This window comes from Bombina bombina, chromosome 1, assembly GCF_027579735.1.
Source record: "Bombina bombina isolate aBomBom1 chromosome 1, aBomBom1.pri, whole genome shotgun sequence".
NCBI classification, from domain to species: domain Eukaryota; kingdom Metazoa; phylum Chordata; class Amphibia; order Anura; family Bombinatoridae; genus Bombina; species Bombina bombina.
The window spans coordinates 255,717,750-255,741,683 of NC_069499.1; the positions used below are offsets into that span (position 1 = coordinate 255,717,750).

The 23,934-nt window shown below is 40.2% G+C and overlaps 1 protein-coding gene across 1 annotated transcript in view; it reads left to right on the plus strand.

Annotated features, from left to right (window-relative positions):
- The window catches only part of PRKD1 (protein kinase D1), a 503,446-nt gene that overhangs the window by 242,478 nt on the left and 237,034 nt on the right, over positions 1–23,934 (plus strand). The window contains 2 exon segments of the mRNA XM_053697941.1: positions 11,286–11,417; positions 11,712–11,872. Coding sequence (XP_053553916.1) covers positions 11,286–11,417; positions 11,712–11,872 — 293 coding nt within the window.

Below are 23,934 nucleotides of genomic sequence, written 5' to 3' on the forward strand. Positions count from 1 at the left end.
TAGCGGTAGCTCCGTATCTAGACGACATTCTGATACAGGCGTCAAACTTTCAAGTTGCCAAGTCTCATACAGAGATAGTTCTGGCATTTCTGAGGTCGCACGTGTGGAAAGTGAACGAGGAAAAAAGTTCTCTATCCCCACTCACAGGAGTCTCCTTCTTAGGGACTCTTATAGATTCTGTAGAAATGAAAATTTACCTGACGGAGTCCAGGTTATCAAAACTTCTAAATGTTTGCCGTGTTCTTCACTCCATTCCGCGCCCTTGGGTGGCTCAGTGTATGGAGGTAATCGGCTTAATGGTAGCGGCAATGGACATAGTGCCATTTGCGCGCCTACATCTCAGACCGCTGCAATTATGCATGCTGAGTCAGTGGAATGGGGATTACACAGATTTGTCCCCTCTGCTAAATCTGGATCAAGAGACCAGATATTCTCTTCTCTGGTGGTTGTCTCGGGTCCACCTGTCCAAGGGTATGACCTTTCGCAGGCCAGATTGGACAATTGTAACAACAGATGCCAGCCTTCTAGGTTGGGGTGCAGTTTGGAACTCCCTGAAGGCACAGGGATCGTGGACTCAGGAGGAGAAACTCCTTCCAATAAATATTCTGGAGTTAAGAGCGATATTCAATGCTCTTCTGGCTTGGCCTCAGTTAGCAACACTGAGGTTCATCAGATTTCAGTCGGACATCACGACTGTGGCTTACATCAACCATCAAGGGGGAACCAGGAGTTCCCTAGCGATGTTAGAAGTCTCAAAAATAATTCGCTGGGCAGAGTCCCACTCTTGCCACCTGTCAGCAATCCATATCCCAGGCGTTGAGATCTGGGAGGCGGATTTTCTAAGTCGTCAGACTTTCCATCCGGGGGAGTGGGAACTCCATCCGCAGGTGTTTGCTCAATTGATTCATTGTTGGGGCAAACCAGAGTTGGATCTCATGGCGTCTCGCCAGAACGCCAAGCTCCCTTGTTACGGATCCAGGTCCAGGGACCCAGAAGCGACGCTGATAGATGCTCTAGCAGTGCCTTGGTTCTTCAACCTGGCTTATGTGTTTCCACCGTTTCCTCTGCTCCCTCGACTGATTGCCAAAATCAAACAGGAGAGAGCATTGGTGATTCTGATAGCACCTGCGTGGCCACGCAGGACTTGGTATGCAGACCTAGTGGACATGTCATCCTTTCCACCATGGACTCTGCCTCTAAGACAGGACCTTCTGATACAAGGTCCTTTCAATCATCCAAATCTAATTTCTCTGAGACTGACTGCATGGAGATTGAACGCTTGATTCTATCAAAGCGTGGCTTCTCCGAGTCAGTCATTGATACATTAATACAGGCACGAAAGCCTGTTACCAGGAAAATCTACCACAAGATATGGAGTAAATATCCTTATTGGTGTGAATCCAAGAATTACTCATGGAGTAAGGTTAGGATTGCTAGAATATTGTCTTTTCTGCAAGAGGGCTTGGACAAAGGATTATCGGCTAGTTCCTTAAAGGGTGCTTTGGTGCCATCCTCTTCTGGCAAGAAAGACTGCATTTATCATTTTCATAAAACATCTTTACTAATTTGACAATAGCCTCATTTAACTTTTTGACGACAATTACTTGCAATATGTTGCAAAACGCCACCCACATTTCTTAGTCTGGCTAGCTTTAACCCCTTAAGGACAAGCGACGTACCCTGTATGTCGCTGCCCTTTTTTGGGGACTTGATTGTTTTATAGCACGGTCTTGCCACCAGCGTTGAGACTGCTCTATTCCACAAAGCCTGCTGGAGGGAGTGCATTAATAGTGTGTTCTTGCTAGACTTGTGCTATTATGTCCTGAAAAAACCCTTAACGACCAGTGACATACAGGGTAAATTGTGGTCATTAAGGGGTTAAACTCATTCTGGATTTTTTTTTAAAAACTACAACTTTTAGGAAATAAGCTAAGAATGTTTGTCTACAGTTTGGCAGTTTTTAATTTTTCTTTAACTTCCTGAATAAGTGTTTCATATTCCTCACCTAAACTGCGAAAATAGCTTTCCGTGTCCCCTTTTTGCAGTGATGTATCCAATTCTGAAGACCTTTCTAGCTTGTCAGATACAGTTGCAGCAATCTTTGACACCTTTCTTTTTAAAACTGGTTGTGAAGACTACACCTATCCACCCAGCCGTCGCTATGGGGAGAGTGTGGGCGTGAAGGGATTAATAGCACACAGCCACTGGTTCCCCCTTAAACCTTTAACTCTACAAAGGACCAAAAGGGACACAAAATTAACCCTTAAATCCTGCCTACACCACCCCAGATTACTAATGCTGCCACCACCAAGAGTTTTGACTAAGGATGTCTTGGAAACCCAATAACTCACACAATTAACAGTTAGGTAATGTACCTTTAACCTTGTCTCTTCAAAGTGTGAATTCAGATATTAGAGCCCAAAGACAGAATTAGATTATTTATATGTTTAATAACAAAAGACAAATACAAGTGCCAAAATACAAAAACATTAAAAATAACAGGATATGCCAAAGATACAGTTCTTTAAACTAAAATGGGACATAAAATAAACACAAAATACCTATAATTATTATCAAGATTTCAATAGGTCTGTGGAGAACTCCTTTCTGATGTCACGGCTTCTTATCCCAGGCAGGTTCTGAATAAGAAGGGATGGGGGAAGTCAGAGAGGTATTTTAAGCCTTTGGCTGGGGTTTCTTTGCCTCCTCCTTTGCCTCTTCCTTTGCCGTGGACTCACTTTATACAGAAGGAAATGGAAATATCTGGTAAGCAGAATTTGTTTTTGCACTTTTTGTAAGCACAAAGGCCTAGATTAATCAAAGTGTCTATAAATAGAAGTGAACTTTTAGGAGAATGTCCGCCTCAATTTGTTTCAATTTGAGCGCTCCAAATTATTGTTCACTGCATAAGTAAAAAATTAAGCTGAATTTATTTGCGTCAAATTGGGCGCAATAATAGGCAATGTTTGATAAATTAGTAGTCTGTCTAGACGCGGATTACAGAAGTGATTACAGAAGTAATAGTGCTTTTGTGTTTTTCCTAAGATCTAGGAAAATTATGATTTTATTATTGTTGTTTTTATTACAAGTCTATTAGACAATTTTAAGCAAGGAATTGATTAGGAAAATAGATTGACACTTATTTGTGTAAAGGTGTATTTAAAAACTGTTAGTAATGTGTGTGTTTTTTTCGGTGGGTTGTAAAGGTGTTTTTATAGGAACTGACCTGTTGCGCTTCTCTGGCGATTCCAGCTATTCAGATCTATTGTTGGCAGTAGTCTCTCTTAAAGCTTGTTTGTGGTTCCATTAACAGGTTGTTTGTTAAAGAAAAGAGATGTTAGGGAAGCGCAAAATAGCAACTACTAAAACATATAAATGTAAGTTATATAAAAAAATATGTGATGTGTTAAATAAAAAATATACATGCAATCAATAGGATATATAAAACATGTATTTATTAATAGATATTTATTAATATAGATACATCTCTTAAAGACACCAGTGTCTATAAATAAAATCTAAAAATTCTTACAATGGGTTAAGTCTCCTAATTTATATGGAAAGCCAGAGAAAGCTTGTAGTCTCTAGATCTGTATGATCTGTATTAAAGCTTCTTGGTTAATTAGTATCCAATTTGTTATAGCAGTGAGTATCAGCTTTTATTAATTAGTATGCAATTTGTTTTTTTGTTGCCAGTCTTTGTAGAGTGTTTCTTACTGATAGAAGAATTTCCAAGACTATTCTGCTCTTGATATTGTTCCTTTAGTCTGGTTTCACCTTTGCGTCTGAGCTAAGAGGAAATTGAATCTTCTTCTTACCAGGTGGTTTTTCAGTTTCTGTACTGCAGAAAACATGTTTTTTATCATGACAGATTCCAGTCTCTTTGATTGAGGTTGTAGCATCATGTCATCTTCACTGCATGTAAGCATGATTCCTATTGTGTATCAGGGAACAAATAACTACAGTAAGATCACAGTGAGAGAGTTTTTGTTGTATTTTCTTTTAGACAGAAATCAACATGAGAGTGATCTCAGCTATTCACATTCTAGAACATCAGAACCTGGAAGCATATTTTATCAGCTACCAAACCATACATCAATGAGAATAGTATTTGCTTAGGAATATTTTGTGGGTAAGCCTAGAAGTAGAAAACTGCATTTTATTCATATAGGATGTTTCCAAGAAGGATGATCACTGTAGATATGATGATGATCTCTTGGAAACACAAACTCTTTCAATAGTTCTACTTTTGTTGGTGACTTAATAGATCAAGCATGTCAAACTATTCTTCAGGCTTTTGCATGAACAATAATAATCTAGCTCTGACATCTGGTTGTTCTTGCAGTGCTACTGTTATTTCCAAGCTTCTGTCTCCTTATTCATTCCATCACCAAAACCTGGACATATGTTAGCAGTGTCCTCATGACTTCTGAGTTGTTGATGTTGTGGAATAAGGTCTGTTTGTTTTTTAAACATTGTGGTTTCAACCATTTTGTAGGTTGGGAAATCTGGGATGGCTATGGGCATATTATTGAGTTAGGGCTTTTTCAAGAAGATTGACCCCTTTCTTTCATGTAATTAACAAGAGTCCATGAGCTAGTGACGTATGGGATATACATTCCTACCAGGAGGGGCAAAGTTTCCCAAACCTTAAAATGCCTATAAATACACCCCTCACCACACCCACAAATCAGTTTTACAAACTTTGCCTCCAAGGGAGGTGGTGAAGTAAGTTTGTGCTAGATTCTACGTTGATATGCGCTCCGCAGCAAGTTGGAGCCCGGTTTTCCTCTCAGCGTGCAGTGAATGTCAGAGGGATGTGAAGAGAGTATTGCCTATTGAATGCAGTGATCTCCTTCTACGGGGTCTATTTCATAAGGTTCTCTGTTATCGGTCGTAGAGATTCATCTCTTACCTCCCTTTTCAGATCGACGATATACTCTTATATTTACCATTACCTCTACTGATTCTCGTTTCAGTACTGGTTTGGCTTTCTACAAACATGTAAATGAGTGTCCTGGGGTAAGTAAGTCTTATTTTCTGTGACACTCTAAGCTATGGTTGGGCACTTTATTTATAAAGTTCTAAATATATGTATTCAAACATTTATTTGCCTTGACTCAGAATGTTCAACTTTCCTTATTTTCAGACAGTCAGTTTCATATTTGGGATTATGCATTGATTTATCATATTTTTCTTACCTCAAAAATTTGACTTTTTTCCCTGTGGGCTGTTAGGCTCGCGGGGGCTGAAAATGCTTCATTTTATTGCGTCATTCTTGGCGCGGACTTTTTTGGCGCAAAAATTCTTTTCCGTTTCCGGCGTCATACGTGTCGCCGGAAGTTATGTCATTTTTTGACGTTATTTTGCGCCAAAAATGTCGGCGTTCCGGATGTGGCGTCATTTTTGGCGCCAAAAGCATTTAGGCGCCAAATAATGTGGGCGTCTTATTTGGCGCTAAAAAATATGGGCGTCGCTTTTGTCTCCACATTATTTCAGTCTCATTTTTCGTTTGCTTCTGGTTGCTAGAAGCTTGATATTTGGCATTCTTTCCCATTCCTGAAACTGTCTTATAAGGAATTTGATCTATTTTGCTTTATATGTTGTTTTTTCTCTTACATATTGCAAGATGTCTCACGTTGCATCTGAGCCAGAAGATACTACAGGAAAATCACTGCCTGCTGGATCTACCAAAGCTAAGTGTATCTGCTGTAAATTTTTGGTAGCTATTCCTCCAGCTGTTGTTTGTAATAATTGTCATGACAAACTTGTTAAAGCAGATAATATTTCCTTTAGTAATGTACCATTGCCTGTTGCAGTTCCCTCAACATCTAAGGTGCAGAATGTTCCTGATAACATAAGAGATTTTGTTTCTGAATCCATAAAGAAGGCTTTGTCTGTTATTTCTCCTTCTAGTAAACGTAAAAAGTCTTTTAAATCTTCTCTCTCTACAGATGAATTTTTAAATGAACACCATCATTCTGATTCTTTGGACTCTTCTGGTTCAGAGGATTCTATCTCAGAGATTGATGCTGATAAATCTTCATATTTATTTAAGATGGAATTTATTCGCTCTTTACTTAAAGAAGTACTAATTGCTTTAGAAATAGAGGATTCTAGTCCTCTTGATACTAATTCTATACGTTTGGATAAGGTTTTTAAAGCTCGTGCGGTTATTCCAGAAGTTTTTCCTGTTCCTAATGCTATTTCTGCAGTGATTTCCAAAGAATGGGATAAATTGGGTAATTCATTTACTCCTTCTAAACGTTTTAAGCAATTATATCCTGTTCCGCCTGACAGGTTAGAATTTTGGGACAAAATCCCTAAAGTTGATGGGGCTATTTCTACCCTTGCTAAACGTACTACCATTCCTACGTCAGATGGTACCTCGTTTAAGGATCCTTTAGATAGAAAAATTGAATCTTTTCTAAGAAAAGCTTATCTGTGTTCAGGTAATCTTCTTAGACCTGCTATATCATTGGCTGATGTTGCTGCAGCTTCAACTTTTTGGTTGGAAACCCTAGCGCAACAAGTAGCAGATCGTGATTCTCATGATATTATTATTCTTCTCCAGCATGCTAATAATTTTATCTGTGATGCCATTTTTGATATTATTAGAGTTGATGTTAGGTTTATGTCTCTGGCTATCTTAGCCAGAAGAGCTTTATGGCTTAAGACTTGGAATGCTGATATGGCTTCTAAATCAACTCTACTTTCCATTTCTTTCCAGGGAAACAAATTATTTGGTTCTCAGTTGGATTCTATTATTTCAACTGTTACTGGTGGGAAAGGAACTTTTTTACCACAGGATAAAAAATCTAAAGGTAAAAACAGGGCTAACAATCGTTTTCGTTCCTTTCGTTTCAACAAAGAACAAAAGCCTGATCCTTCGTCCTCAGGAGCAGTTTCAGTTTGGAAACCATCTCCAGTCTGGAATAAATCCAAGCCTGCTAGAAAGCAAAGCCTGCTTCTAAGTTCACATGAAGGTACGGCCCTCATTCCAGTTCAGCTGGTAGGGGGCAGGTTACGTTTTTTCAAAGAAATTTGGATCAATTCTGTTCACAATCTTTGGATTCAGAACATTGTTTCAGAAGGGTACAGAATTGGTTTCAAGATGAGACCTCCTGCAAAGAGTTTTTTTCTTTCCCGTGTCCCAGTAAATCCAGTGAAAGCTCAAGCATTTCTGAATTGTGTTTCAGATCTAGAGTTGGCTGGAGTAATTATGCCAGTTCCAGTTCCGGAACAGGGGATGGGGTTTTATTCAAATCTCTTCATTGTACCAAAGAAGGAGAATTCCTTCAGACCAGTTCTGGATCTAAAATTATTGAATCGTTATGTAAGGATACCAACGTTCAAGATGGTAACTGTAAGGACTATATTGCCTTTTGTTCAGCAAGGGAATTATATGTCCACAATAGATTTACAGGATGCATATCTGCATATTCCGATTCATCCAGATCATTTTCAGTTCCTGAGATTCTCTTTTCTAGACAAGCATTACCAATTTGTGGCTCTACCGTTTGGCCTTGCTACAGCTCCAAGAATTTTCACAAAGATTCTCGGTGCCCTTCTGTCTGTAATCAGAGAACAGGGTATTGTGGTATTTCCTTATTTGGACGATATCTTGGTACTTGCTCAGTCTTTACATTTAGCAGAGTCTCATACGAATCGACTTGTGTTGTTTCTTCAAGATCATGGTTGGAGGATCAATTTACCAAAAAGTTCTTTGATTCCTCAAACAAGGGTAACCTTTCTGGGTTTCCAGATAGATTCAGTGTCCATGACTCTGTCTTTAACAGACAAGAGACGTCTAAAATTGATTACAGCTTGTCGAAACCTTCAGTCTCAATCATTCCCTTCGGTAGCCTTATGCATGGAAATTCTAGGTCTTATGACTGCTGCATCGGACGCGATCCCCTTTGCTCGTTTTCACATGCGACCTCTTCAGCTCTGTATGCTGAACCAATGGTGCAGGGATTACACGAAGATATATCAATTAATATCTTTAAATCCGATTGTTCGACACTCTCTAACGTGGTGGACAGATCACCATCGTTTAATTCAGGGGGCTTCTTTTGTTCTTCCGACCTGGACTGTAATTTCAACAGATGCAAGTCTCACAGGTTGGGGAGCTGTGTGGGGATCTCTGACGGCACAGGGAGTTTGGGAATCTCAGGAGGTGAGATTACCGATCAATATTTTGGAACTCCGTGCAATTTTCAGAGCTCTTCAGTTTTGGCCTCTTCTGAAGAGAGAATCGTTCATTTGTTTTCAGACAGACAATGTCACAACTGTGGCATACATCAATCATCAAGGAGGGACTCACAGTCCTCTGGCTATGAAAGAAGTATCTCGAATTTTGGTTTGGGCGGAATCCAGCTCCTGTCTAATCTCTGCGGTTCATATCCCAGGTGTAGACAATTGGGAAGCGGATTATCTCAGTCGCCAAACGTTGCATCCGGGCGAATGGTCTCTTCACCCAGAGGTATTTCTTCAGATTGTTCAAATGTGGGGGCTTCCAGAGATAGATCTGATGGCCTCTCATCTAAACAAGAAACTTCCCAGGTATCTGTCCAGATCCCGGGATCCTCAGGCGGAGGCAGTGGATGCATTATCACTTCCTTGGAAGTATCATCCTGCCTATATCTTTCCGCCTCTAGTTCTTCTTCCAAGAGTAATCTCCAAGATTCTGAGGGAATGCTCGTTTGTTCTGCTAATAGCTCCGGCATGGCCTCACAGGTTTTGGTATGCGGATCTTGTCCGGATGGCATCTTGCCAACCATGGACTCTTCCGTTAAGACCAGACCTTCTGTCGCAAGGTCCTTTTTTCCATCCGGATCTGAAATCCTTAAATTTAAAGGTATGGAGATTGAACGCTTGATTCTTAGTCAAAGAGGTTTCCCTGACTCTGTGATTGATACTATGTTATAGGCTCGTAAATCTGTATCTAGAGAGATATATTATAGAGTCTGGAAGACTTATATTTCTTGGTGTCTTACTCATCATTTTTCTTGGTATTCTTTTAGAATTCCGAGGATATTACAATTTCTTCAGGATGGTTTAGATAAGGGTTTGTCCGCAAGTTCCTTGAAAGGACAAATCTCTGCTCTTTCTGTTCTTTTTCACAGAAAGATTGCTATTCTTCCTGATATTCATTGTTTTGTACAAGCTTTGGTTCGTATAAAACCTGTCATTAAGTCAATTTCTCCTCCATGGAGTTTGAATTTGGTTCTGGGAGCTCTTCAAGCTCCTCCGTTTGAACCTATGCATTCATTGGACATTAAATTGCTTTCTTGGAAAGTTTTGTTCCTTTTGGCCATCTCTTCTGCCAGAAGAGTTTCTGAATTATCTGCTCTTTCTTGTGAGTCTCCTTTTCTGATTTTTCATCAGGATAAGGCGGTGTTGCGAACTTCTTTTGAATTTTTACCTAAGGTTGTGAATTCCAACAACATTAGTAGAGAAATTGTGGTTCCTTCATTATGTCCTAATCCTAAGAATTCTAAGGAAAAATCGTTACATTCTTTGGATGTTGTTAGAGCTTTGAAATATTATGTTGAAGCTACTAAATCTTTCCGAAAGACTTCTAGTCTATTTGTCATCTTTTCTGGTTCTAGAAAAGGCCAGAAAGCTTCTGCCATTTCTTTGGCATCCTGGTTGAAATCTTTAATTCATCTTGCCTATGTTAAATCAGGTAAGACTCCGCCTCAGAGGATTACAGCTCATTCTACTAGGTCAGTTTCTACTTCCTGGGCGTTTAGGAATGAAGCTTCAGTTGATCAGATTTGCAAAGCAGCGACTTGGTCCTCTTTGCATACTTTTACTAAATTCTACCATTTTGATGTATTCTCTTCTTCTGAAGCAGTTTTTGGTAGAAAGGTACTTCAGGCAGTGGTTTCGGTTTGAATCTTCTGCTTATGTTTTCATTAAACTTTATTTTGGGTGTGGATTATTTTCAGCAGGAATTGGCTGTCTTTATTTTATCCCTCCCTCTCTAGTGACTCTTGTGTGGAAAGATCCACATCTTGGGTATTCATTATCCCATACGTCACTAGCTCATGGACTCTTGTTAATTACATGAAAGAAAACATAATTTATGTAAGAACTTACCTGATAAATTCATTTCTTTCATATTAACAAGAGTCCATGAGGCCCACCCTTTTTTGTGGTGGTTATGATTTTTTTGTATAAAGCACAATTATTCCAATTCCTTATTTTATATGCTTCACACTTTTTTTCTTATCACCCCACTTCTTGGCTATTCGTTAAACTGATTTGTGGGTGTGGTGAGGGGTGTATTTATAGGCATTTTAAGGTTTGGGAAACTTTGCCCCTCCTGGTAGGAATGTATATCCCATACGTCACTAGCTCATGGACTCTTGTTAATATGAAAGAAATGAATTTATCAGGTAAGTTCTTACATAAATTATGTTTTTTTCCTATCTACAGAGCAGAAATTATTCAAGAGAAACAAAATGCAAGCAGACTACTGTGACCATATTAAAACATTCACTTTATTCCATCGGAAAATAAAACATGCACGATAAAGGGATCCTGACCAACTTTTTTTTTTTTTATAAAGTTCTTGTTGATATTGTAGTTTAAAATGCTTAATAATGCATAGCAAAACAACTTTACAGTATACTTCCATTATTTTTTTTGCTCCCTTATTATAAATATATATATATTACTGATCTTAAAATTGAGTTGGGTACATTTAACACCTCTGTAAAAATGGATTCTGTTGCTGTTGTACAGTGTTGTGTCAAATATATTCTTTGTGGTTTGTTTTGTGGGTTGCTAGCTTAGAACGGAACAATCTTGTGTATTCAAGTGGTCACAACCCACAAGAATACTATTAATGACCATGGATGATGTTAGTAACCACAGCAAAACCAGTATTAAAAGTAAGCTATACAGAAACTTGACTACCTGTATAAGCTAGCTGTATTAATTATAAAACAAGTTGTAATGTATATTCCGTAGAATGCATTTTTAAATTGATAAACATTTTATCGGAGTTGGGTTTTATTGAAAAATCTTATGTGTCAATAAAAACGAGAGAAATCTCAATGTATCCTTCCTGGTAAAATATTTTATAAATAAATAAATAAAAAATGTAGTCCTGATATTCCCTCTCTTCTTATCCTAGTTCAGTCTAAACCATAATTCAAATTCAGCCATTCTGCCCTAACATCTCATTATCTGCCCTTGATTTGCCTGTGTCTTCTCCTTAGCCTGGAAAATGTATATCAGTAAAAAGTTTAATTATCACTGTCCATTTACAGCCTCAGCTACTTTTGAGGATTTCCAGATTCGACCCCATGCTCTGTTTGTCCACTCGTATCGGGCTCCTGCTTTCTGTGACCACTGTGGAGAGATGCTTTGGGGTCTGGTGAGGCAAGGCCTTAAGTGTGAGGGTAAGTGTGGCATATATAACCATAGTTTTTAAGTTTTCTATCTCAAGCATTGTAATTGAAAACCTTTCACGGTGAACTAACCAAATTTGACATTTTAACACTCTTCCTTTTTTAAGATCTCTCATGTATTTTAACGATATTTTGTCTGTCTGTTGCCTATTAAGCCGTTGTCACTTCCCTCACTCCCTCCAAACATTGTTCTTTTTGTTTTCTTAATGAGATGTCCTTGCCACACGACAGCCCAGCATTACTTCTGAAGTATAGGTGTGTTTCACAGTTATTCACTTCCCTCAGGGTGTGGCTTAAACTACCACAAGAGATGTGCCTTCAAGATACCAAACAACTGCACAGGTGTCCGAAAGCGTAGACTGTCCAATGTGTCTCTAACAGGATTGTCAAGCATCCGCACAGTTTCTGCAGATCCTGTCACCTGGGCCTCAGATGAGTCATTACTGGTAAGTTAAAACACAATTCTTGACTTTTGTTGATTGCAAGAATAGAAGAGATTTTTTAATTCCTTTAAAAACATGCTACAGTCTCCTAAACAGGATTCAGGATATAATAGCAAAAGAAAATAGTACAGCATAAGCAATCCAAACACTCCCTTGACAGACAATATTCTAAACAAAAATATTAAAGTATAATTAAACCATATAGTAAGATATATTTCTGTATGTATGGCATCAATAGAACTACATATATTTTACAGGTATAAATAAAAAAGCTGGGAAAACTCCAATTAAAATGAATGACTTAAGTCATAAATTCATAATATATAAATTTCTTAATGAGGTAATCCTAAACGCTTCTCAAATGGCTTCCCGAGACTAAAATAAAAGTGCAACCCATTCAAGGTAGAGTGAAATGTATTACAAGCTGTGCTAATAGGCAGAAACTTACTGTTAAAAAGTAAATATTTATGCCCCTTCCTTTCTAACACAATGATGGGGAAATGTGATTGCATTGTTATAAACTCACCGGCCACTTTATTAGGTACACCAAACTATAAGATTGTTGTCTCTATATAATGTGCTCGCACCTCAACAGAGTCAACAGTAAAACTAACATGTAACTTAAAGCTAGTTAATAAAGACACAACATGTGGCAGTATAATTTTTCCAGTTAGTGCTATACACAGTATTCCAGTATGTAGACATATGCAGTGGGCAAATGTACAAGCATGTTTAAAACAGTGGAATCCAGCACAAACATGCAGCTCATTCTAACACCAACAAGAAAAAAGAGAGAAGAAAAAGAGAAAAGGAAGAGAACCCCCCCCCAATAACAACAGAAAACAGAGTAGTATCAGTGATGCACCATTTATTATGATGCTTATTTCTACCTATCCGAAATAAAGCGTCATAGAGCAGTTGTTGCTATGTGTTCAATCAGAATGGAGGATCTCTATTAGTAAAAGGGGAATATCAATTATTCTACGCAAAAACTAAATCTCAAGGGTATGTATACATGCAAAATTGTACATATGCGTCAGCTATGGGCTGAGTCTTATGGTAGTGTGCATACTTTAATTAAGGCATGAAACCATAACGTATATTCCCGGGCATTTAATAGCAGACTTAAAAACGGCAGATTACAGAAGCAATACACTAGCCTGCAGTTATGATGATCCAGCGCTCTGTCAGCCTATACCCCTTGCTCTTCAATCATATTTTAAAGTGTCCTTGACATGGTGGCCATCCTGTTTCTTCGGGTAATCTGAGGTGCGTCGAATAGTATTCGGGTCTGCCAATCTTCTCAGTTTGCATGTGTGCGCCATCACAGAGAGCCCCGTGACAGATGTTGGCAATTGCAGGTCAGGTCTTTCCCTCATGTATGCATAATGTGCATTCATTCAGAGCCCTGGTGGTATGGAGGGCCAATCTGCTGCCTGTATAGGTAAGCATGGATGAGCGATATGTTGTGGAGGTTCCATAGTGTTCTCTCAGAGCGGGTTTTGAACTGTAGTAATTAGTGCCATTCGGCAAAGAGGCTATCCAGGGATTACGAGGTGGCGCTCCGCCATTGCATGAATCAGGCTGTGTATCATCCAACCACATGGCGTGGCATGAAGAATGATGTCTTGACTGTTGTTGAAATATCGGAGCCTTATTAGCGGGCATGGTGGTAGGTACCACTATCAGTGCTTTATCAATTTTTGTGGGAGAGGATCTCTTAGTTGCCTGAACCGCTTCATGTAGGCTTTCATAGCTTAGGAGTTCGAAAATAGGCATTAAAGCTGTGATTATCTGCATAGCAATGTCCTTTTCCGGTTCTATTGCTTAATAATCCTTTGTGGATTATAACTTAGTAAAATGCCTTCCGGGGAAGAAGAGGTTAGTATGCTTCTATCTGCTAGAGTTTCCCGGACAGCCTGTCTCTCAAGGGAGATGCAGATGGCATAGAAAGATGGCGAAATTGCAGATATTAGAAGAGATTTTCTTCAGAGCTAGAGAAGCTCGCAGCCATCTTCTAGAACCACCCACCGGAAGTCGTGATGCTCAGTTTTTAATTCAGCAAGTCATCTTCACCACGTCTAGATGCCTAAATGCATTGAGTCGCTGCTATGTGATTGGCTGATTAGCAATTTGTATTACCAAGCAATTGAACAGGTGTACCAAATAAAGTGTCTGTTTAGTGTGTATATCTACAATTGGCATCTGGCATTAAAGCTTACATTTCTGATTTTGGGATGGGAGCCCCGACTACACTTGAAATCTTCTGTAGCTCTAAATCTAGACCTAAGAAAGCAATTACTCAATTATACTTGGCTTTAAACTGCCAGAAGCTGTCAAACCAGGCTTGTTAACTAGATGGGAGAAAGAGCTGAAGAATGAATATTACTCTGGAAAGTGGAATGACATCCCATATAATTCATGCAGAGGACTAATTAGTTCAGATTTGAGGGAAATACTATTAAAACAACCTTTAGATTGTATCTTACGCCTGCTATTACCTTGCAATCTAAAACAAACAACTCTAAATTATGCTATAGAGGCTGTGGGTAAAAGGGTACTTATGTACATATGTGGTGGGAATGTTTGGAGTTAGCTTCTATCTGGACTAGACTCTCTACCTACCTAAGCAGAACTTTAAATGAAACCTTGACTTTAACAGCCCAACAAGCAAGCTACTATATGAACGAGTTAACAAGTTCAACATTCACATTAATCATTAATCAGTTTATTAAAATAGCTTGCACTGCCACAAGAATTTGTATAACGAGACACTGGAAGGAGAGAGCTTCCCATGTGGGATGAGATAGTGAGTGGGAATTTTTTTTTATAATATGTCGGAAAAAGTGGCATGGCTCGAAAACAGTATAGAAAACTTTCAAAAGATATTGTTTTATTCTACTATACGAGATAACCAATTACTCTCTACATAGAATAAAGGTCCTTTAGAAAGCTATTTCCTGATTCAGCACTTGTATACTTTTAGGTCTAGGCTTCTGTGCATTTTTTTTATATCAAGATACAGTTTAGAGGTAGACTGTTTGTTTAATGATGGAGCATCCAGAAACTATCCACAAGACGAACCAGTGGTCTGAAGAGGCGACATCTTTTTCTTTTTTTTTTCCACTTCTTCTTCTTCTTTTACTTTATCTTTTTCTAAACCAGTGTCAATTTACATTATGATTTACACCTTTTTGACAAATATATAAAATGTAGAAAACATAGGATATTCTCAGTTTTGCTTTTGCGACTTGTTTTATTTTAATGTGTTGTAATAGCTAAGGAATGCGTATGGGAAATAATCTTGTATTTCTAAAGAACAAGACATTGACATAGTCAGACTCAGAATGTTTTATGCTATTTCAAATATTGTCACTCCCCTACCCATAATCCCCAGTCATTATTTTTGCCTCTGTCAATGCTGGAGGTGAAGTTCTGGTGTCTGAAGAAAATTGGATTTCTTTCGGTACATGCAAGATTTTGGGGTCTAGTTATAGTCCACGTTAATCTCTTCAGTAGGGTAGTGGTGGCTTTAAAGCAGTTAGAAACTTGTGAGGTGGGCCTTGCTCTGTTTTCCTAGCATATTTGCTGCCCATGGTATAGAAAGCCAGAGTAGGTTTACTCTGTTCTTTCTCTTTTTTCAGGTCTCTGTGAGGAGTGTGTGTCTTCTCACACCTTGTGAGCTGTCGTCCTGCCTGACAGATAGATTGCAGGTAAGTGTTTTTTTGTCTTCTAGGTTCTGGAGACATTGCACTTAAAGAGGCTGCAACTTCTGGGGACATTTTATATCTTTGGGTTGGGATATCTACTGGCAGGGGACAGACACATGTGTGGAGACTAAGGGGTTAATGTAAAATTTTAACCTTTATTTCAATGGCTCATTATTGGGGGTATGTGTTGTGAAACTATCACTGGAAAACGCAAGAGATTTACTGTGGGAGTAACGGTTTGCTTTATTTTTTAGAAATGAGTGATTATACCTTTTAACATGCTTTCATGACAGTCGGCTGTTAGACACGGAATACTTGGAAACTGCAAGAGATTTACTGTGGCGTTTTTTTTTTCTGGTGCGCTTTCAATTAGCGTGCAATTGTGTTGGCTGGATGGTCATGTGACCTGCTCTTCTGCTTTTAGGTGTTAGCAGAGCAGCGTCTTTCCGACATTGCAAGCTTCTCATGGTCGGCAGGGGATCTGTCTCGTCTGCTGTTCTATCCAAGATTTGGTGTACGGAGGTCAGGTAAGACATCTCAGTAGAAGCGAAGGGTTAGAGGTCTCTGTTTTATTTGGTTAGTGTATTTAACGCTCCAAATTTCTTGGGTTAAAGAGACTGTGCACAGGTCTTTGTTTGTTTAGCGGATGTAATGCTTTTAAACGCTTGGGGGAAATTGCCTTTCTTTTTAAAGAGAGAGTATTAGCATTCCTTTAAATAAAAGGAAAAAAAAGTTGTTGTTTTTTCAGCGATATCTCTGATATCATGGATATCATGTCTTTTTCTAAATGCTTGCTGTGCCTTGAGGCGCAAATTATTTTGCTCATGCAATTCTGTTCTGCATGCTTAACTAAAACTCTTGAGAATAAAAATAGATTTTTGCCCTCTGAGCCGAATATCTCCCTAGGATGATGCTGTTCAGGCAATGCCACAGCTTTCTCCTCAAACGTCCCAAGCCTCAATGGCGTCACATGCAGTGCCCTGCGTTTCCTCTCAATCTCCTGGAGGAGTTTATTTGCCTGCAAAAATTGCTGCACAGGTATCTTCAGCGGTATCTGCAGGATTATCTGCTTTACCTATGTTAAATGGAAAACGCAAGGGGAAAATTAGAGATTCAGATAGTAAGGGTTCTGTCCCATCTCCTGCTACTCCGGTTGCTCTCCCTTATAAGTCTGATGAGGAGGATACGTCGGTAGCTTCTGAGGGTGTAATTTCAGATTCGGACAGTATAATTCCTTCATCTGATGCTGAAGTAGTAACCTTCAGGTTTAAGCTTGAACACCTTTGTGTATTGTTAAAGGAGGTTTTGGCTACTTTGGACGACTCCGATACTCCTGTCCTTGTCAATCCTAAGAAGTCTAGTAAACTTAATAAATACTATGATGTTGCTTCTTCTGTGGAAGTGTTTCCTGTTCCAGACCATGCTCTGGTGATTATTTCACAGGAATGGGAGAGACCAGGGATACCTTTTTCTCTTGTAAGGTGTATCCAGTCCACGGATCATCCATTACTTGTGGGATATTCTCCTTCCCAACAGGAAGTTGCAAGAGGATCACCCACAGCAGAGCTGCTATATAGCTCCTCCCCTAACTGCCATATCTAGTCATTCTCTTGCAAGCTCTCGACATAGCTGGAGGTAGTAAGAGGAAAGTGGTGTAATATAGTTAGTTTTTTCTTCAATCAAAAGTTTGTTTTTAAATGGTACCGAAGTTGTACTATTTTATCTCAGGCAGCATTTAGAAGAAGAATCTGCCTGCGTTTTTCTATGATCTTAGCAGAAGTAACTAAGATCCACTGCTGTTCTCACATATGTCTGAGGAGTGAGGTATCTTCAGAGGGAGAATGGCGTGCAGGTTATCCTGCAATAAGGTATGGGCAGTTTGTTTTTCTAGGGATGGAATTTGCTAGAAAAAAGCTGCTGATACCGGATTAATGTATGTTAAGCCTAAATACAGTGATTTAATAGCGACTAGTATCAGGCTTGCTATCAGAGGTATATACTCTGATTAATGTGCAATATAAAACGTTTGCTGGCATGTTTAATCATTTTTATATATGCTTTGGTGATAAAACTTATTGGGGCCTAGTTTTTTCCACATGGCTGGCTTGATTTTTGCCTAGAAACAGAGTTTCCTGAGGCTTTCCACTGTTGTAATATGAGTGGGAGGGGCCTAGTTAAAATTACAGACAGAGACATTCAGCTTCCCTCAGCAGTCCCCTGCATGCTTTAGGACATCTCTGAAGGGCTCAAAAGGCTTCAAAAGTCATATATTGAGGAAGGTAAAGCCACAGTGAAGCTGTGGCAGTTGTTGTGACTGTTTAAAAAAGGTTTTTTTCAATTTGTTAATCCGTTTTTTGTATTAAGGGGTTAATCATCCATTTGCAAGTGGGTGCAATGCTCTGCTAACTTGTTACATACACTGTAAAAATTTTGTTAGTTTAACTGCCTTTTTTCACTGTTATTTCAAATTTTAGCAAAATTTTTTTCCCCTTAAAGGCACAGTAACGTTTTCTATATTGCTTGTTTAACTTGATGTAAAGTGTTTTCCAAGCTTGCTAGTCTCATTGCTAGTCTGTATAAACATGTCTGACATAGAGGAAACTCTTTGTTCATTATGTTTAAAAGCCATGGTGGAACCCCATATGAGAATATGTACTAAATGTATTGATTTCACTTTAAACAATAAAGATCAGCTTTTATCTTTAAAAAATTTATCACCAGAGGATTCTGGCGAGGGGGAAGTTATGCCGACTAACTCTCCCCACGTGTCAGACCCTTTGACTCCCGCTCAAGGGACTCGCGCTAAAATGGCGCCAAGTACATCAAAGACGCCCATAGCGATTACTTTGCAGGACATGGCGGCAATCATGGATAATACCCTGTCAGCGGTATTAGCCAGACTGCCGGAATTCAGAGGAAAGCGCGATAGCTCTGGGGTTAGACGTAGTACAGAGCGCGCAGATGCCTTAAGGCCCATGTCTGATACTGCGTCACAATATGCAGAAGCTGAGGAAGGAGAGCTTCAGTCTGTGGGTGACATTTCTGATTCATGGAAACCTGATTCAGATATTTCTACTTTTAAATTAAAGCTTGAGAACTTCCGTGTATTGCTTGGGGAGGTGTTAGCTGCTCTGAATGACTGTGACACAATTGCAGTACCAGAGAAATTGTGTAGACTGGATAAATACTATGCAGTGCCGGTGTGTACTGATGTTTTTCCAATACCTAAAAGGTTTACAGAAATCATTAATATGGAGTGGGATAGAACCGGTGTGCCGTTTCCCCCCCTCCTATTTTTAGAAAAATGTTTCCAATAGACGCCACCACACGGGACTTATGGGAGACGGTCCCTAAGGTGGAGGGAGCAGTTTCTACTTTAGCAAAGCGTACCACTATCCCTGTCGAGGACAGTTGTGCTTTTTCAGATCCAATGGATAAAAAATTAGGTTACCTTAAGAAAATGTTTATTCAACAAGGTTTCATCCTGCAGCCCCTTGCATGCATTGCGCCTGTCACTGCTGCTGCGGCGTTCTGGTTTGAGCCTCTGGAAGAGGCCTTTCGGACAGCTACTCCATTGACTGAAATACTTGACAAGCTTAGAACACTTAAGCTAGCCAATTCTTTTGTTTCTGACGCCATTGTTCATTTGACTAAACTAACGGCTAAGAATTCTGGATTCGCCATCCAGGCGCGTAGGGCGCTATGGCTTAAATCTTGGTCAGCTGACGTGACTTCAAAGTCTAAATTACTTAACATTCCCTTCAAGGGGCAGACCCTATTCGGGCCTGGTTTGAAGGAAATTATTGTTGACATTACTGGAGGTAAGGGTCATACCCTTCCTCAAGACAGGGCCAAATCAAAGGCCAAACAGTCTAATTTTCGTGCCTTTCGAAACTTCAAGGCAGGTGCAGCATCAACTTCCTCTGCTACAAGACAAGAGGGAACTTTTGCTCAATCCAAGCCAGGCTGGAAACCTAACCAGTCCTGGAACAAAGGCAAGCAGGCCAGAAAGCCTGCTGCTGCCTCTAAGACAGCATGAAGGAACGGCCCCCTATCCGGTAACGGATCTAGTAACCAGATAAAGAAAGAGGCATTCTTACGCTGTGTGCAAGACCTCCTAGTTATGGGAGTGATCTGTCCAGTTCCACAGTCGGAACAGAGACAGGGTTTTTTTTTCAAATCTGTTTGTGGTTCCCAAAAAAGAGGGAATCTTCAGACCCATTTTGGATCTAAAGATCTTAAACAAATTCCTCAGAGTTCCATCGTTCAAAATGGAAACTATTCGGACCATCCTACCTATGATCCAGGAGGGTCAGTACATGACCACAGTGGATTTGAAGGATGCTTACCTTCACAAGAATCTTTACAAAGGTTCTGGGATCGTTTCTGGCGATCCTAAGACCGCAAGGTATATCAGTGGCCCCTTATCTGGACGACATCTTGATACAGCCGTCAAGCTTTAAGATTGCCAAGTCACATACGGACATAGTTCTGGCATTTCTCAAGTCACATGGGTGGAAGGTGAATGAGGAAAAGAGTTCTCTATCCCCACTCACAAGAATCTCCTTCCTAGGGACTCTGATAGATTCTGTAAAAATTAAGATTTACCTGACAGAATCCAGGTTATCAAAGCTTCTAAAAATCTTGCTGTGTTCTTCATTCTATTCCGCGCCCTTCGGTGGCTCAGTGTATGGAAGTAATCGGCTTGATGGTAGCGGCGATGGACATAGTGCCATTTGCGCGACTACATCTCAGACCGCTGCAACTATGCATGCTCAGTCAGTGGAATGGGGATTACACAGATTTGTCTCCTCTGCTAAATCTGGATCAAGAGACCAGAGATTCTCTTCTCTGGTGGCTATCTCGGGTCTATCTGTCCAAAGGTATGACCTTTCGCAGGCCAGATTGGACAATTGTAACAACAGATGCCAGCCTCCTAGGTTGGGGTGCAGTCTGGAATTCCCTGAAGGCTCAGGGATTGTGTACTCAGGAGGAGAAACACCTCCCAATAAATATTCTAGAGTTAAGAGCAATATTAAATGCTCTTCTAGCTTGGCCTCAGTTAGCAACCCTGAGGTTCATCAGATTTCAGTCGGACAACATCACGACTGTGGCTTACATCAACCATCAAGGGGGAACCAGGAGTTCCCTAGCGATGTTAGAAGTCTCCAAGATAATTCGCTGGGCAGAGACTCACTCTTGCCACCTATCAGCAATCCATATCCCAGGTGTAGAGAACTGGGAGGCGGATTTTCTAAGTCGTCAGACTCTTCATCCGGGGTAGTGGGAACTCCATCCGGAGGTGTTTGCTCAATTGGTTCATCGTTGGGGAAAACCAGAACTGGATCTCATGGCGTCTCGCCAGAACGCCAAGCTTCCTTGTTACGGATCCAGGTCCAGGGACCCAGAAGCGGCGCTGATAGATGCTCTAGCAGCGCCTTGGTTCTTCAACCTGGCTTATGTGTTTCCACCGTTTCCTCTGCTCCCTCAACTGATTGCCAAAATCAAACAGGAGAGAGCATCGGTGATCTTGATAGCGCCTGCGTGGCCACGCAGGACCTGGTATGCAGACCTAGTGGACATGTCATCCTTTCCACCATGGACCCTGCCTCTGAGACAAGACCTTCTACTACAAGGTCCTTTCAATCATCCGAATCTAATTTCTCTGAGACTGACTGCATGGAGATTGAACGCTTGATTTTATCAAAGCGTGGCTTCTCCGAGTCAGTCATTGATACCCTTATACAGGCACGAAAGCCTGTTACCAGGAAAATCTGCCATAAGATATGGCGTAAATACCTTTATTGGTGTGAATCCAAGAATTACTTATGGAGTAAGGTTAGGATTCCTAGGATATTGTCCTTTCTCCAAGAGGGTTTGGAAAAAGGATTATCAGCTAGTTCTTTAAAGGGGCAGATTTCTGCTCTGTCTATTCTTTTGCACAAGCGTCTGGCAGAAGTTCCAGACGTTCAATCTTTTTGTCAGGCTTTGTTTATAATTAAGCCTGTGTTTAAACCTGTTGCTCCCCCATGGAGCTTAAACTTGGTTCTTAAAGTTCTTCAAGGGGTTCCGTTTGAACCCCTTGATTCCATTGATATCAAACTTTTATCTTGGAAAGTTCTGTTTTTGATGGCTATTTCCTCGGCTCGGAGAGTCTCTGAGTTATCTGCCTTACAATGTGATTCTCCTTATCTGATTTTCCATTCAGATAAAGTAGTTCTGCAAACTTGGGTTTTTACCTAAGGTAGTTTCTAACAAGAATATCAATCAAGAGATTGTTGTTCCATCATTGTGTCCTAATCCTTCTTCAAAGAAGGAACGCCTTTTACATAATCTGGACGTGGTCCGTGCATTAAAGTTTTACTTACAATCTACTAAAGTTTTTCGCCAAACATCTACACTGTTTGTTGTTTACTCTGGACAGAGGAGAGGTCAAAAAGCTTTGGCAACCTCTTTCTTTTTGGCTTTGGAGCGTAATACGCTTAGCCTATGAGACTGCTGGACAGCAGCCCCCTGAAAGGATTACAGCTCATTCTACTAGAGCTGTGGCTTCCACCTGGGCCTTTAAAAATGAGGCTTCTGTTGAACAGATTTGCAAGGCGGCGACTTGGTCTTCGCTTCATACCTTTTCAAAATTTTACAAATTTGATACTTTTGCTTCTTCGGAGGCTATTTTTGGGAGAAAGGTTCTACAGGCAGTGGTTCCTTCCATTTAAGCCTGCCTTGTCCCTCCCTTCATCAGTGTACTTAAGCTTTGGTATTGGTATCCCACAAGTAATGGATGATCCGTGGACTGGATACACCTTACAAGAGAAAACATAATTTATGCTTACCTGATAAATTTATTTCTCTTGTGGTGTATCCAGTCCACGGCCCGCACTGTCTTTTTAAGGCAGGTCTAAATTTTAATTTAAACTACAGTCACCACTGCACCCTATGGTTTCTCCTTTCTCGGCTTGTTTCGGTCGAATGACTATGATATGGCAGTTAGGGGAGGAGCTATATAGCAGCTCTGCTGTGGGTGATGCTCTTGCAACTTCCTGTTGGGAAGGAGAATATCCCACAAGTAATGGATGATCCGTGGACTGGATACACGGCAAGAGAAATAAATTTATCAGGTAAGCATAAATTATGTTTTTCCCGTCTTAAAAAAAAAATGTTTCCTGTTGCTGACTCCATTAAAGATTCATGGTGCACTATGCCTAAAGTAGAAGGGGCCATTTCTACTCTAGCTTAGAGGACTATGATCCCTATAGAGGATAGCTGCTCTTTTAAGGCTTATTTGAAGAAGATGTATGTTCATCAAGGCCTTCAATGGCAACCTGCAATTTGTATTGCCACTGTGTCAAGTCTGGCATCTTATTGGTACAATGCCGTGTCTGATTCCCTTAAGGTAGATACTCCTTTGGAGGAGATCCAAGACAGGATTAAGGCTATCAAGCTAGCCAGTTCCTTTATTTCTGATGCTACCATGCAAGTTATTCAACTGGGAGCCAAGATATATGGCTTTGCTGTGCTAGCCCTTAGAGCGTTGTGGCTAAAATGTTGGTCAGCTGATGATGTTACTTCCAGGTCTAAACTTCTGGCGCTTCCTTACAAGGGTAAGACCTTTTTTTAGACCTGGTCTGGCAGAAATAATTTCTGATATTACTGGTGGAAAATGGTCTTTTCTACCACAGGGCAAGAAGAATAGACCTAAAGGTCATCCAAGTAATTTCCGTTCCTTTTGTAACTTCAAAGGAAAGTCTTCTTGGAAACCTAAACTGTCTTGGAACAAGGGAAAGCAATCAAAGAAACCTGCAGCGGAGTCTAAATCAGCATGAAGGGTTTGCCCCCGATCCGGGATTGGATGAAATGGGGGCCAGACTTTCTCTGTTTTATCAAGCATGGATACGAGATGTCCCAGATCCCTGGATTGTGGACATAGTATCTCAGGGTTACAAAATAGAATTCAAAACATTTCCTCCCAGGGGCAGGTTCCACCTCTCAAGATTATCTGCAGTCCAGATAAAAAGAGAGGCATTTTTGAATTGCGTTTGGGACCTTTCTTCCCTGGGAGTGATAGTTCCAGTTCCTGTAAGGAAACAGGGTCTAGAATTCTATTCAAATCTGTTCGTGGTTCCCAAAAAAGAGGGAGCTTTTCGTCCTATTCTAGACCTGAAGTGTCTCAACAAGTTTCTCAGGGTACCATCCTTCAAAATGGAAACCATTCGTTCCATTCTTCCCTTGGTCCAAGAGGGTCAGTTTATGACGACCATAGACTTGAAGGATGCATATCTTCATGTTCCCATCCACAGGGATCATCGCAAGTTCCTGAGATTTGCCTTTCTAGACAAACACTTTCAGTTGGTGGCT